Source organism: Mauremys reevesii, linkage group 3 (genome assembly GCF_016161935.1).
Source record: "Mauremys reevesii isolate NIE-2019 linkage group 3, ASM1616193v1, whole genome shotgun sequence".
NCBI classification, from domain to species: Eukaryota; Metazoa; Chordata; order Testudines; family Geoemydidae; genus Mauremys; species Mauremys reevesii.
Window position 1 is genome coordinate 154,328,649 of NC_052625.1, and position 16,743 is coordinate 154,345,391.

The following is a 16,743-nucleotide window of genomic DNA, read 5'->3' on the forward strand; positions in this document are numbered from 1 at the left end:
CTTCACTTGTGGTCTAAACATGACTTTGTTAGGGAAGAACACTGTGAAGGGAGGATGAGCCGTCAGGGCAGCTAACTCACCATCCTTCCTGCCGAGGTAACCAATCAGGAATACCATCTTCATGGGAAGGTGAGTTAAAGACCATGGGTTGAAAGGACTGTCTAGTCAGTCCTTTTAATACTAGATTGAGATCCTATTGTAGGGTAAGAAGCCTAGGTTGGGTAAAGAAGTTCACTACGCCTTTGAAAAACCTCTTCATAGTTAGGTGGGAAAAAATTGAGTACCCTTCTCCCTGCTGGTGGAAGGTCGCTATTGCAGCTAAGTGTGCTTTTAGCAAGCTAACAGAGTCCTGATTTCTTGAGATTCAGCAAATAGTCTAGTACTACAGGTAGAGTGGCCATATCCAGGGTGACTTTTTTGGACTTGCACCAGATCCGAAATCTGGCCCACTTCTATAGGTAAGTATGACAGGTAGCCACTTTCCTGCTGTGTAATAATAATTCCGATACCTCTTCAGAGCCTATGATGTTATTGACATGAACTGGGACCATATGGATCATTGTTGCAACCAAGGTCCTGTAGTGGCACCAGATCTTGTATAAAGGGGGTTAGGTAAGGTGTTTAAGACAAGGTTGCGATGTGCTGGTTATGATTACGCTTTCTGGGTGCATGTATCATTTTTGTATTTAAAGTTATGAATATTGGCTCTATACTGTCTGTATTTCACACTTATGCTATGCTTCTGGGTGACACCCCAGACAAATTTTGCATCAGCATTGCCTAGCCTGCTTGATGGCCCATTAAGGAACATCAGCTATATAACTGACCCATTGAAAGAAGGCAGATACACCTTATGACTCAGCATGGTATGCAGGAACATGTCTATGGACAGAACTCTAAGGTTTTTTCTTGCCATGTGCCCAAATGCTTGTCTTTGGAACATAGAAAGAAAGAGGCCACATGACAAGAGACTATAAAAGGCTGCTGCAGCTCCTCCATCTAGTCTTCAATCCTGCTTCTTACCTCTGGAGGAACTTTGCTACAAACAGAAGCTCTACACAAACGACTGATGACCCATCCCAGCTGGGGATGTACTCCAGAGACTCAGAATAAACTGCAGGTTCAAATCATCACTGCTACAATCCTGAACCAAGAACTTTGCCATTACTGTATGTAATTGATTCCATTTAACCAATTCTAGCTCTCATCTATATCTTTTTCCTTTTATGAATAAACCTTAAGATTTCTGATTCCAAAGGATTGGCAACAGCGTAATGTGGGTAAGATCTGATTTGTATATTGACCTGGGTCTGGGCTTGGTCCTTTGGGATCAAGAGAACCTTTTTTTCTTTTACTAAGGCATTAGTTTTCATTGGGAAACTGGAGTGTCTAAGGGAACTGCTTGTGTGACTTGGTGGTTAGCCAGTGGGGTAAAACCAAAGTCCTCTCTTTCTGGCTGGTTTTGTTTGCCTTAGAGGTGTAAAAACACCAGCCTGGGGCTTTAAGGAATTTGTCCTGAATTGGCACTCTCAACTGGGTCCCACCAGAACCAGCATTGTTACAGAGCATGTCGTCTCTATGTGCTGGAACCATGAAAGAGCCAGGCTTTGGTCCATAGTATCTGGAGGGTGGGATGGAGGGTGCATCTCTTGTTCTGCAAGAGGAGGTAAGGAGTGGTTGCAAGAGTCATTGCTGGACACAGCACCAGTTGAGACAGTTAGGGGTACCATGTCTGTCTGGGCCAGGTGGGAGCAATTAGTATGATGTTTGCTTTCTATTTTCAGCAGCAGAGGGAAGGGGGGAAAGGCATAAAGAAGGCCCTTATCCCATGAGAGGAGGAGAGCGTCCCCCACAGAGTGCTGGCCAATACCCGCTGTGAAGCAATACTGTGGATGTTTCTTGTTCTGGTAAGTTCCAAACAAGCCTATCATCAGAATATGTCATGGAGCAACACTGAGTTTAGCTCCCATTCGTGATAGTGTGGGAATTTGCTGCTGAGACTGTCTGCTGTCGTGTTGTATACTCCCAGCAGGTAGACCACTGATACTGTAACATTGTGGGAAATGCACCAGTTCCATAGCATTAGTGCTTCCATATAAAGGGAGGGCAATCTGGCACCTCCTTCATGGATAATGTAATACATGCACACTATATTGTCCATCATGACCTTTGTGTGTACACCCTGAATCAATGGAAGGAAATGAGCATATGCATTCCTGACTGCTTTGAATTCAAATAGATTGATGTGAAGGCACGTTTCGGATTGAGCCCACTGTAAGATTGTTGAGATGTGCACCCCATCCTATCAGAGATGTGTTGTTTGATTGTGGTGGGCAACAACAGCAGTTTGTCTATGTCGCCTGTGTTCAGCCTATAAACCAAACTGAACTTTGATGATTGGAGGCATCTCATGCAAAGTCTGGCATGAACTATCACCTATATGCCTATGGCCATATGCCCCAGAAGCTGAAGGGAGTGGTGTGGCCAATATTTGAGGGCTGGATTGCATGGCCTCCTTAAGCGTGGAGAGACTGAGGAATCTGTGTTTTGGGAGGCGTGCTCTTGCTCATATAGAGTCGAGGTCGGCTCCTATGAATTCTAGTCACTGTACCGGTATTAATGTTGATTTCTGTGTACTGATTTGCAGGCCCAGATTCCTGAACAAATCCAGAGTGGTATGGGTAACTCACTGGGCTTCAAAGAAGGAATGCGCCCTGACAAGACAATCATCCAGGTAAGAGTAGATCATAATGCCTTGAGAGGATAGCTGGACCACCATCACAGAGATGACCTTGGAGAATACTCTAGGGGAGCCAATGAGAGGCCAAAAGGGAGTACTCTGTATTGGTAGTGGTCCTGGCCTAGTATCAATCTGAGGTATCTTCTGTGACATGATACGATCGAAATGCAGAAGCAATGTTGAAGGTCGGTCAAGGGCTGAAAACCAGTCTCCTCTTTCTAACACTGGAATAATCATTCCCAAAGTGACCATCTTGAGCTTTTGACCCTTAACAAATTTGTTGAGCCCTCTGAGGTCTAGCATGGATTCACCAACGTCTCTTTTTCTTGGGTATCAGGAAGCAGCCTCTCAGATGTATGGACACTGGTTCTATGGTTCCTACGGTGAGATAGGCTCTCATGAAGCAGAACGGGGATGGGGCATTGGGAGGGAGAGGGTGAAATGGATGGAGCACTCATCTCAAATAATCTCCCGTACCCATTTGTCAGAGGTAACCCATTCCCAGGTGCAGCAGAATGGGGTGAGATAGTAAACCCCTCTCATCCCCATGGATGATAACGCTGGATGGTATTGAAGAAAGTGGTCTAACGGCACCTCAACCAACCCTTCGAAACTGCCATTTTGAGGTAGATGGCTGCGAAGAAGTAGGATGAGGACCTGAAGGCTTCCATTTGGAGAACCTGGACTTTTCTTTGGAGTTCTGAAGTGTGTCAGGATTGTGACAAGCAGGGCCTGAACGAAGGCTGAGAACTATACTGTCTCTTCTGCCCAGGTGTGTAGATGCTGAGAGACTGAAGAGTAGTCCTAGAGTCTTTTAAAGTGTAGAGGAAAAAGTACATCTTTTCCACAAAGAGTTTTGTACCTTCAAAGGGAAGGTCCTCCACAGTTGTTTGCATCTCTTTGGGGAAACTGGATAAGTACAGCCAAGAGACTTGTCTTATGATGATGACATTGATGATGGGACACTGTATCAGCTTCGTCAAGTGCAGACTGGAGTGATGTCTTTGCCACTAGTTGGCCTTAGTTAATGATGGCTTTGAATTGGTCCTTGTGAGATTCTGGGAGCTGCTCAATAAAGGAATTGAGTTTTGAGTAGCTGATGTAATCATATTTTGCCATTAAGACCTGATAAGTTTGTGATATGGAACTGTAGAGTGGCTGATAAGTATATTTTTCTCTTCCAGTCCCGGTCATAGGGGGTGGATTTCAGGTGATGCTGACAGCCTCTTGAGTTTTCCACATCCACAATCACTGAATTGGGAGGGCAGGTGGGAGAAGAAAAAATGGTGTCTTTTGCTGGTATGTAGTATTTTTTATTAGCCCACTTGCATGTTGGTGATACCAATGCCGGGGTCTGCCATATGAGTTCGGTTAATAGAGAGGGCTACTCTGGACAAAGCAGAGATGTGTAGACTGTCCAATCAGAGAATCATAAAATATCAGGGTCAGAAGGGACCTCAGGAGGTCATCTAGTCCAGCCCCCTGCTCAAAGCAGGACCAATCCCCAACTAAATCACCCCAGCCAGGGCTTTGACAAGCCTGACCTTAAAAACCTCAAAGGAAGAAGATTCCACCACCTCCCTAGGTAACCTAATCCAAGTGCTTCACCACCCTCCTAGTGAAAAAGGTTTTCCTAATATCCAACCTAAACCTCCCCCACTGCAACTTGAGACCATTACTCCTTGTTCTGTCATCTGCTACCACTGAGAATACTCTAGATCAGTGGTTCCCAAACTGGGGTTCGTGAACATTACAAGGGGTTCCCAGGAAAAAAAATCCCTAATGGCGGACAGGGATCCTGGGCAGCACAGGGCCAGCAGCCTGGAGCCCCCGGACTTCCAAGAGCTAAGCAGATCAAAGCAAGCATATCTATCACACTGAGGAGATTTAAACTTCAAGACTCCTTATAAGAAATGGAAAGGGAAGTGGATATTTTTTGCTGTTCTTAAAATTAAACAGGCAGCTAGTATTGTTTTTTAAATTATGAAAAACAAGTTTAAGCTTTGTTGTAACTTGCATTGTTTGTCTGGGCAGCTCAAGCCCCGAATGCTCGTGTAGGAGGAACTCTTTGGATTGGCTCCTCTCCTGCCACCCATCTCCACCCTCTGACAAACAAAGGCTAGGGACACCATTCCTTCCCCATCCTGGCTAATAGCCATGAATGGACTTAGCCTCCATAAATTATCCAGTTCTCTTTTAAACCCTGTTATAGTCCTAGCCTTCACAACCTCCTCAGGCAAGGAGTTCCACAGGTTGACTGTGTGCTGTGTGAAGAACTTCCTTTTATTTGTTTTAAACCTGGTGCCTGTTAATTTCATTTGGTGGCCCCTAGTTCTTATATTATGGGAACAAGTAAATAACTTTTCCTTATTCACTTTCTCCACACCACTCATGATTTTATGTACCTCAATCATATCCCCCTTAGTCTCCTCTTTTCCAAGCTGAAAAGTCCTAGCCTCTTTAATCTCTCCTCATATGGGACCTGTTCCAAACCCCTAATCATTTTAGTTGCCCTTTTCTGAATCTTTTCTAATGCCAGTATATCTTTTTTGAGATGAGAGGACCACATCTGTACACAGCACAGACACGTTTGTTGACCCCTTCAAAGAACTCTAATAGATTAGTAAGACACAATTTCCCTTTACAGAAACCATGTTGACTTTTGCCCAACAATTTATGTTCTTCTGTGGGTCTGACAATTTTATTCTTTACTATTGTTTTAACTAATTTGCCAGGTACTGACAGACTTACCAGACTGTAATTGCCAGGATGACCTCTAGAGCCCTTTTTAAATATTGGCATTACATTAGCTATCTTCCAGTCACTGGGTACAGAAGCTGATTTAAAGGACAGGTTACAAACCATAGTTAATAGTTCCGCAACTTCACATTTGAGTTCTTTCAGAACTCTTGGGTGAATGCCATCTGGTCCCGGTAACTTGTTTAAGTTTCTCAATTAATTCCAAAACTTCCTCTAGTGACGCTTCAATCTGTGACAATTCCTCAGATTTGTCACCTACAAAAGCCAGCTCAGGTTTGGGAATCTCCCTAACATCCTCAACCGTGCAGACTGAAGCAAAGAATTTATTTAGTTTCTCCGCAATGACTTTATTGTCTTTAAGTGCTCCTTTTCAATCTCAATCGTCCAGGGGCCCCACTGGTTGTTTAGCAGGCTTCCTGCTTCTGATGTACTTAAAAAATATTTCGTTATTCCCTTTTGAGTTTTTGGCTAGCTGTTCTTCAAACTCCTTTTTGGCTTTTCTTATTGCATTTTTACACTTAATTTGGCAGTGTTTATGCTCCTTTCTATTTACCTCACTAGGATTTGACTTCCACTTTTTAAAAAGATGCCTTATCTCTCACTGCTTCTTTACATGGTTGTTAAGCCACAGTGGCTCTTAGTTCTTTTACTGTTTTTTTTAATTTGGGGTATACATTTAAGTTGAGCCTCTATTATAGTGTCTTTGAAAAGTGTCCATGCAGCTTGCAAATATTTCATTCTAGTCACTGTACCTTTTAATTTGTTTAACTAACCTCCTCATTTTTGCATAGTTCCCCTTTCTGAAATTAAATGCCACAGTATTGGGCTGTTGAGGCGTTCTTCCCACCACAGGAATGTTAAATGTTATTATATTATGGTCACTATTTCCACACGGTCCCTGTTATAATTGCCTCTTGGACCAGATCCTGCGCGCCACTCAGGCCTAAATCGAGAGTTGCCTCTCCCCTTGTGGATTCCTGTACCAGCTGCTCCAATAAGCAGTCATTTAAAGTATCGAGAAATTTTGTCTATTTCGTTTGATTCTAATAAAAATGCTGTGATGATAAATAATTAATAATAGTGTCAAATAATTAATAATAAGCATGTCAAAAACAAATTTTATATTTCCAAGATTACTGCTTTAAAAATTTATACTCAGGTAAAGGAGAAAATCCCTGGAAATATTCATTTTTAGGAGGGGGTTCGCAAGACTTGACATTTTAGTGAAAAGGGTTCACAGGTTGTTAAAGTTTGGGAACCACTGGTCTAGATCCATCTTCTTTGGAACTCCCTTTCAGGTAGTTGAAAGCAGCTATCAAATCCCCCCCTCATTTTTCTCTTCTGCAGACTAAATAACCCCAGTTCCCTCAGCCTCTCCTCATAAATCATGTGCTTCAGGCCCCTAATCATTGTTGTTGCCCTCTGCTGGACTCTTTCCAATTTTTCCACATCCTTCTTGTAGTGTGGGGCCCAAAACTGGACACAGTACTCCAGATGAGGCCTCATCAATGCCAAATAGAAGGGAATGATCACTGCCAGCAGATCGAAGGATATGCCCCTACTTATACAGCCCAAAATGCCATTAGCCTTCTTGGCAACAAAGGCACACTGTTGACTCATATCCAGCTTCTCATCCACTATAACTCCTAGGTCCTTTTCTGCAGAACTGCTGCCTAGCCACTCAGTCCCTAGTCTGTAGCAGTGCATGGGATTCTTCCGTCTTAAGTGCAGTACTCTGCACTTGTCCTTGTTGAACCTCATCAGATCTCTTTTGGCCCAATCCTCTAATTTGTCTAGGTCACTCTGTATGCTCTCCCTACCCTCCAGCTTATCTACCACTCTTCCCAATTTAGTGTCATCTGCAAACTTGCTGAGGGTGCAGTCCACTCCATCCTCCAGATTAATGAAGATATTGAACAAAACCTGCCCCAGGACCGACCCTTGGAGCACTCCGCTTGATACCAGCTGCCAATTAGACATGGAGCCATTGATCACTACCCATTGAGCCTGAAGATCTAGCCAGCTTTCTATCCACTTATAGTACATTCATCCAACCCATACTACTTTAACTTGCCAGCAAGAATACTGTGGGAAACTGTATCAAAAGCTTTGGTAAAGTCAAGGAACAACATGTCCACTGCTTTCCCCTCATCCACAGAGCCATCTCTGTGGATGAGATGTGTTCTCTCATCACAGAAGGCAATTAGGTTAGTCAGGCATGACTTGCCCTTGGTGAATCCATGCTGACTGTTCCTGATCACTTTCCTCTCCTCCAAGGGCTTCAAAATTGATTCCTTGAGGACCTGCTCCATGATTTTTCCAGGGACTGAGGTGAGGCTGACTGGATCCTCCTCCTTCCCTTTTTTAAAGATGGGCACTACATTAGCCTTTTCCCAGTCATCTGGGACCTCCCCCGATCACCATGAGTTTTCAAAGATAATAGCCAATGGCTCTGCAATCACATCCGCTAACTCAGGGGTGGGCAAACTTTTTGGCCTGAGGGCCACATCTGGGTATGGAAATTGTATGGTGGGCCATGAATGCTCATGAAATTGGGGGTTGTGATGTGGGAGGGAGGGAGAGCTCCAGCTGGGGGGGGGGGGGTGGCCAGAAATGAGGAGTTCAGGGAGCAAGAGGGGCCTCTGGGCTGGGACAGGGGGTTGGGGTGTGGGGGGAGTGTGAGAGCTCCAGATGGGGGTGTGGGCTCTGGGGTGGAGCTGAGGTGTTTGTGGTGCAGGAGGGTGCTCTGTGCTGGGACCAAGGGGTTCAGAGGGTGGAAGGGGGATCAGGGCTGGGGGTTGGGGCACAGGAGTGCTTGCCTCAAGCAGCTCCCAGAAGTAGCAGCACGTTTCCCCTCTGGCTCCTACATGGAGGTGTGTCCAGGTGGCTCTGCGCATTGCCCAATCTGCAAGCACTGCCCCTGCAGCTACCATTGGCCCTGGAGCAAAGGCAACATGTGGAAGCCCCTGGCTGCCCCTACGTGTAGGAGCCGGAGCGGGAACATGCCTCTGCTTCCAGGGGATATGCAAAGCCACGACATGTAGAGCGGGGCAAGCCCCAGACCCTGCTCCCCAGTAGGAGCTCATGGGCTGGATTAAAAATGTCTGATGGGCCGGATGTGGTCCCCGGCCATAGTTTGCCCACTCCTGCACTAATTCCTTTAGTACCCTCGGATGCAGCACATCCGGCCCCATGGACTTGTGCTCGTCCAGCTTTTCTAAATAGTCCTGAACAACTTCTTTCTCCACCCCACCTCCTCCCCATGCTGTGTTGCCCAGTGCAGTAGTCTGGGAGCTGACCTTGTTCGTGAAGACAGAGGCAAAAAAAAAAAAAAAGCATTGAGTACATTAGCTTTTTTCACACCCTCTGTCTCTAGGTTGCCTCCGTCGTTCAGTAAGGGGCCCACACTTTCCTTGTCTTTCTTGTTGCTAACATACCTTCTTGTTACTCTTAACATCTCTTACTAGCTGCAATTCCAAGTGTGATTTGGCCTTCCTGATTTCACTCCTGCATGCCTGAGCAATATTTTTATACTCCTCCCTGGTCATTTGTCCAATCTTCCACCTCTTGTAAGCATCTTTTGTGTTTAAGATCAGCAAGGATTTCACTGTTAAGCCAAGCTGATCACCTGCCATATTTACTATTCTTTCTACACATTGGGATGGTTTGTTCCTGCAACCTCAATAAGGATTCTTTAAAATACAGCCAGCTCTCCTGGACTCCTTTCCCCCTCATGTTATTCTCCCAGGGGATCCTGCCCATCAGTTCCCTGAGGAAGTCAAAGTCTGCTTTTCTGAAGTCCAGGGTCTGTATTTTGCGGCTCTCCTTTCTTCCTTGTGTCAGGATCCTGAACTCTACCATCTCATGGTTACTGCCTCCCAGGTTCCCGTCCACTTTTGCTTCCCCTACTAATTCTTCCCTGTTTGTGAGCAGCAGGTCAAGAAGAGCTCTGGCCGTAGTTGGTTCCTCCAGCACTTGCACCAGGAGATTGTCCCCTAGACTTTCCAAAAACTTCCTGGATTGTCTGTGCACCACTGTATTGCTCTCCCAGCAGATATCAGGGTGACTGAAGTACCCCATGAGAACCAGGGCCTGTGATTTAATAACTTCTGTTAGTTGCCAGAAGAAAGCCTCGTCCACCTCAGCCTCCTGGTCTGGTGGTCTATAGCAGACTCCCACCACACCACCACCCTTGTTGGTCACACTTCTAAACTTAATCCAGAGACTAAGTTATGGTGTGACTCAGTCGCCTCTTGTAATGATAGTTTTAATGCATCTGCCACTCTTTGAGCTAGCTCCTGGAAAAGGCATCTGCCAATGACAGAAGAGCGGGCAGCACTCATCTGTTGATCAAGATGAGAAGTTGGTCTGGAGGGTAATCTCCTCCTCTTGCTCTTCTCTTAAGTGTTCTGGAGGCTCGGACACCCTCAATACAGCAGCCAAAGGAGGGTGTCTCATCAGGCCCTAATAGGTCAAGCTAGAATCATGGTAGGCATGGTGTTTATGTGTCTGCCAAGGGTCCCAGTAAGGCCACTGAGAGGGCCCAGGAGGTTGGTACCACCGCTGTTCCTACCAAGGAGGCATGGTGTCAGAGGGGCAGTACGGCGAGGCGCATTTTGGAAATGGGTACCATAGGCTCCTGTCATTCCTCTCATTCACCCTATGTCCTCTTGCTCACTGACTCATCACTCAAAAATGGAGGGGCATGGCATGAGGTCACCGAGTCTGGAACTCTGGGTGGATTCATTACCAGGTAGAGGTGAGTCCAGTGCGTCAGATGCCAAAAGGTCTGTCACGTACCAGAAGTCCAGCAATGCCATAGTTGTCTGTTCTGGTAGCGGTTGGCAGTGCTGAGACATCTGCACCAAAGGAGTTGGCAGTGCTGTACTTACTGTGCAGTCTGCCAGTGCCTGGCGTGCCAAGACGGTACCACTGTCAATGCCTGCACCGAAGGAGCCTTCCCCATGGTGGATTCACTAGTTTTCTCACGCCCACTCAGTACCGATGAATCTTTGCCTGTGCCCATTGGGTCCCTAGGCAGCCCAACATATTCTATCAGGTCGGTACCATGTGAGCTCTGGATAGCAGATTTAGACAGCTTCGTTGCCATCGATACCGATGATTCCAAGTGAACCGGAGATTGTTTTCCGTTCGATGAGGGCTTGCTGTGGGGACTCACAGCCCTTTTCTTAGAAGCCTTTGAGACTGGCTCATGGATGACTTTTTAGGCTCACCTCCCTTAGATGTAGAGGGTTGTGGTGAGAAGTCCCACCGCCCGGAGTGGCTCTGAGGGCAGTTGAAGGACTGCTTCCATTAGGACAAGCTTGAGTCTCAGTTCTCTCTTTCTGGATCTGGGTTTCAATTGTTGGCATCAACCACACTTGTGTGGGATGTGGTTCTCTCCCAGGCAGCTAATGCACTGAGAATGTCTGTCAGTCACTGGGATAGATGCTTTGCAACTGAGACACTTCTTGAAACCCAGTGAACTGGGCATATCCTGTCTGGGAGGGGGTTGCAGGGAGAGAGTTTGTTTTACTTCAAAGTTTAAAGTAAAGTGTTGCGTTTTTTTGGGGGGGGGGAGAATAAATAAAAGATAAAGGAGTGAAAAAGAAAAGAGTTCTAAAAGATTAGAAAAACAATTAGCAATTTATAGAAGGTAAGACCCGCTAACAGCCAGCTAAAGCTCAGTCTCTAGCCATGGGCGCTGAGAAGGAACTGAGAAGGGTTCGCTCACACAACGCCAGTTAGCCTCATGGCAGGGTGGGAGCGCAGTCACAGGCTGAATGGACACTGCCACCAAAATTCTCCAATCAGCAGCACAGGGATGCAGACACCTTCAATGGAGCACCCATAGGGACACTACTCAAAGAAGAATATAAGTTCTACCACAACAGTCCCATGCACGAGTGTTGATAACTTACATACCACCTATATTTGTGTACAGTGTCAGAGTGTTCTAAATGTTGAACAATGTTTTAGGAGTTTGATTTTTTTTCCAATGTCTAAACACTGTCCATAACTATAAGAAAATTCAAAAGAATGACAAAATTTGAATTAGTGAAAATTCCACCAAATGGGTCTGTATTTATGGACTCCAATTCCCTTGAAATTAGTTTTAAAAGGTGTTAGACCTGCTAGGTGGCTTGGCTGGAGTAGCAGTGCCCTTTCAGGGGAGATTTCTAAAGCAATCTTAGAAATCTTGTTTTACTAAAGGGCAGAGGCTTGATGCCTTATGAAAGTAATGCTCTAAGAGAAAGGGATAACAAAACAAACTCATGCCTCTTTGCTAGTGGTGTGAACGTATCTTTACATGGCTTTGTAGGACAACACAGTAAGAGTTTGAACATGCTAATAATAATCCAAAATAAGTGTATATATACATATAGGTGAAAAATCATATAGCTAGAGGCACTAGCTCTTTTCACTTATGTGATCAGGGAAACAGCATGTAGAAAAGCCTGTGGCTTGTTTTAATGTCTGAGTTCCTTTTAACAAAGACAATGAAACACACTGCAAAATCCCGGGGAAGCTACTCTACATTATGGATGAAATCAAATGTACAAATCTGTGCACTGTATTATAATATGTAGGCTGACAAAAAAATTACATTAGGAAAGAGATACCTCCAATTTGCTCTTCTCGGCAGCAGCTTGCAGAGAAGGAGAAGGTGCCAAAGGCTGAACAGCATCAGAGGAGGACATCTGTACAAAGCAGATGAAAGGGATGAGAAAGGAACCATGGCAGATTATCAGAATTAACAGACTATAGAAAGAGCAAAGGAATGTATGATTTCATTTTTTTCCCCTAAGATACAGAAGCACTTTGGGGAGAAAAAAAAATCATACAATATAGAAAAACAAGGCAGGCAAGACAAAGCATTCGCATTTCAGTCTTTTGAATTTTACTAATGTTATTTCTAAAGGAAGAGAGGTTTGTCAGGTAACAGTGAATGATTTATAATGAAATACACTAGAATATAAAAATAAGAAAATGAACCTGGATAAGATCACAGAAAAATAATTAGGTTTCATCCACTGTTCAATTTTATCCAATATGACTGTTGAAATATTAATGTCCTGAAGCATGAAGACATGCTGTCCCATAGGGGAGAAGGGGGGGGAGTGCTTTTGTTCTTGTTCACTGTAACAGAATATTTATTTAAAGAATACAGCAAAATAACCCTGAAAGTTATACATTTAATTCAAGTTCTAATGAACTGCTCTCTATTTAAGAACATGCTAAACAGAAAAAGCTGTCAGTTTCTACAAAGCAGCATCCTAGCAGTTGGCTACCAGATCTGTTACGAAGCAATTTATATATATTCCTTTCTAAACATTAGTGTGCACGACCACTATTACCAGCACTGTACTTCCAGAATTACCAAAGATATGATGAGATCGTTATATATGCCACAGAGGCAATTTACACATGAAAATGGAATTTGTCTAAAAGCATTTTCATACATCTTCCTAACCCATTTCTTTGTGTGTACTTGATCACTTTAATAGAAACATTATCCTTCTATTCCCGTTACAGAAAAATGCAACGGAAATATGTTTACTAAATTTGCAGTAAATCTTCAGAGCTATAAAACTGACAACTCTGTATTTCCCTATATCATTAGTACCCACAAGGAAAATTTAAAAATAAATGGAGCTATTACAGCACAGGTCTTTACGTACTGTCAAAAAACTGATTATTTAGATATGCAGTGTTGTTGATTCCAGGATAATAGAAAGAAAAGGTGGGTGAGGTAATATCTTTTTCTGAACCAACTTCTTTTGGTGAGAGAGAAAAGCTTTTGAGCTTACACAGAGCTCTTCTTCAGGCATTGGAAATGTATTTTCCCGCAGCTGAAGAGCTCTGTGTAAGCTCAAAAGCTTGTCTCCTTCACCAACAGAAGTCAGTCCAATAAAAGTTATTACCTCACCCATCTTGTGCTTCTAATATTTACATGGCATTCTTACCCTTTTTTTTGGAACTTAATAATCTTTGACACAGCTTCTTAAATCTAGCTGAAAACTACAGAGAAACCCCTTCTTACATCTTTAGTGTTGCATGGATTCCATGAGTATTATAGTTAATTTATGTATGTTTTGAACATAAATATTCACTATCGGTATATATATAAAGGTCCTGAAAACATGCTTTTGCTCTGAAGGTTGATGCATGAAAAGGGGTTTTACTTTTTAATAGTGTGTTCAGTAGTTTCAAGACGAAATTTCACACTGGGTTAAACTTGTAGAAGTGAAACATTTATACAAAAAAGTGACTTGGTCAGTATTTTTCTGCTTTTACTTTGTGATAGAATCTACCAGTGTTACAGTAAGAGCTACCTGAGACTCTCCCCATAATAATGCAGTAAATTTAATCTTATGCTTATAACTTTGTTGCTATGGAAACAGTGATATCATATCCAGCATTTTGGAATTTACCACATTAATTTCTAAAATGAAGAGGGGGATTATTCAATTATAGCCTTATCTGAACATTGGTAAAAGATTTGGTAACTAAACATAGTAAACTACAAACTATTTAAAACCCAGATAGTCAAGTCTTTAGTCCAATGTGTAAGTCTTCCCATAATTTACTAAAATAATTTAAAATCTCATTTCAGCTGTGCTTTCTGGTTCATAGACACAAATTGTTTTCAGTTCCCTCACTCATCTGTCAGATACAGAATGTGGGTTAGGGGTTTTTTGTGTTTGTTTCTTTTTAATTGCAAAATAGGAGTTTTCTACATCTGAAAATCTATTAAACAAATGACAATGGCTATTGGCCAGGCAATATCACACATTCAAATGATGCAATAGAGATCAATGACTTTTTGAAGCCATATAATCTATACAACAAACATATATTGCAGCATTAGCCCACTTGCTTCACATGTTTGTTTCCTCATTTGCATACCATCTGTCAAAACAAAGACATCAGAAAGTCAACAAAAGTCCATTATGACCGTGTTTCTTCATTCTTTGGTAAGATTGTAGGCTGTCTGACACTACATTAGCTGTATCCAAGCAGGAGAGGAATGCCCAATATATTTTAACTCCCAGGTCAAGCTAGCCACGTATGGTATGTACTTGTGACCCTGTAAGATGCAAAAAAGGCCAATGTATAGATCCTAGGTCCACTCTTAGTGAAGCTGATTTCATAATGCAAACTCCACCAGTGCATGAAATGCCTAGAGTATAGTCCTGTCCATCTTTCAGTGTTAACAACTTGGTGACCAACACTCTTCCTAAAAATGGAAGTTTAAGATGTGTTATTGCAAATGACGGTTTAAAATTTTTTATCTTTCAGTGTGGTTTCTATCTAGGGCCTGTCAGTCTAGCTCAGTGGTCACCAACCAGTCAATCGTGATCTCTGGCATAGTGTTGCTGCAGGTAAGGCAGACTGACTCCCTGCCTACTCCAGCCCCACACTGCTTCCAGAAGCAGCCAGCGCAGCCCTGCAGCACAGGAGTCTCCCTCTGCGCGCTGCTCCTGCCTGCAAGCACCGCCCCTTCATCCCATTGGCCGGGAGAGCTGCGGGGACAGTGCTTGCAGAGGGTGCAGTGCCATGTGCCCCCCTGCCCACCCAGGGCTACAGGAGCACATTATCTCCTTCCAGGAGGGATATGGGAGTGGGGTAAGCAGGGAGCCTGCCTTAGCCTCGCTGAGCCTGCCGCCAACCAGGAACCACTGGAGGCAAGTGCCACCCGGCCGGAGGCTGCACCCCAACCCCACCCCTGAGCCCCCCCGGAACCAGCACCCAAAACCCTCTCCTGCACCACAGCCCCCTCCCAGAGCCAGCACCCAAAACACTTCCCCAACCCGGAGCCCCCTCCTGCACCCCAGCCCCCTGCCCCAGGCTCAGCCCATAGCCTGCAACCCCTCCCAAACGCCAACCCCCAGCCCGGTGAAAGTGAGTGAGGATGGGAGAGAGCGAGCAATGGGGGCCGGGTGTGAGCAGGGCAGGGCTTTGGGGAGGGGTGGGGTAGGATCCTGGGTAGCCCTTAGATTTAAAAAGTGATATTGGGCATAAAAAGGTTGGAGACCACTGGTCTAGCTGATCAACTTAACATAAAGAGCTCTTATTTCAGAGAATTAGCATGCTGGAACAACACTAAATGGTCCCAGATTCAACCTAGCCACAGAAACTTTCAATGGGAAGGAAGTCTCCATAGCATTCCTGGTCCCTTCCCTCACCTACTACTTCCTACTCTCCTGTGCTCACCGCACTCTGGACTTGGGAACCCTATTGCATCCGGAGAGCTCCAGGCCTTCTTAGCCCAGAGACCAAACGTGCACATTTATTAATCCTGCTTTTAATTCACCTGTTGATCTTGATCGGCTTGTGACTAGGCAGCAATCCCTGTGTGTGGATTCATAGAATATCAGGGTTGGAAGGGACCTCAGGAGGTCATCTAGTCCAACCCCCTGCTCAAAGCAGGACCAATCCCCAGACAGATTTTTTACCCCAGTTCCCTAAATGGCCCCCTCAAGGATTGAACTCACAACCCTGGGTTTAGCAGGCCAATGCTCAAACCACTGAGCTATCCCTACCCCCGAACTATGCTTCAGTGGTTTCAAGCTTATTCACAGAAGGAAATCTCTCAAAAGGTGGACTGAGGCAGTGGGCTGTCACCACATCTTCCTTGTAAGGTACTGTTGGGTTTTCATTCACTACCGTTATTATTCAATATACATTTGAAGTCTTCAGGGAATATTCCTAAGTCATGATCTGAGATACCATCAGTATGTTCAGCTCTTTGAGGACTGGAAATCTAATACCTAGATATCATGGTGATAGGAGCTTTGGAAACAACAGCCAGACACAGCCTTGAATGATTTATGTTTAGACCAGATGAGACAGTGATACCAGCAGGTGGGTAGATATGACTATTCTCAGAAATTTGTGGATGACTAATTATATTGTTACAGAATCCATGAAGCACATGTTGTCCATCAATATCTAGAATAACTGATGATTTCTTACATTTTTAAAAATTACAAAGCTAATTAAGTACTTCTTCCTACATTTCTTAAAAGGCAATTGAGATCAGTTGGATCCTCTCTCTTATCTGTCTTCAAATTTTATCAGGATTACATCAAGGAAGGGCCTTCAGTTTGGGAGCTATTTATTTACAGACTATGTCTGTAAGATTTCGACTGTACATGTTTTCAAGGATTTGTGAATGGTCTACTAGAACCAGTTCACTTTCAGCAATTCAAGCGTCCTTCTCCCAACCCCATTAGCTC

At 44.2% G+C, this 16,743-nt stretch overlaps 1 protein-coding gene across 3 annotated transcripts in view; it reads right to left on the bottom strand.

The window, feature by feature from the left end:
• SMAP1 (small ArfGAP 1) overlaps positions 1–16,743 on the bottom strand; it is a 219,344-nt gene that overhangs the window by 142,339 nt on the left and 60,262 nt on the right. For 2 of the 3 annotated variants that reach the window (XM_039530248.1, XM_039530246.1), the window contains exon 5: positions 12,124–12,201. The exons of the other annotated variant lie outside the window; for it this stretch is intronic. In XM_039530248.1, coding sequence (XP_039386182.1) covers positions 12,124–12,201 — 78 coding nt within the window. The remainder of the gene's footprint in view (positions 1–12,123; positions 12,202–16,743) is intronic. 3 annotated transcript variants of the gene reach the window in all.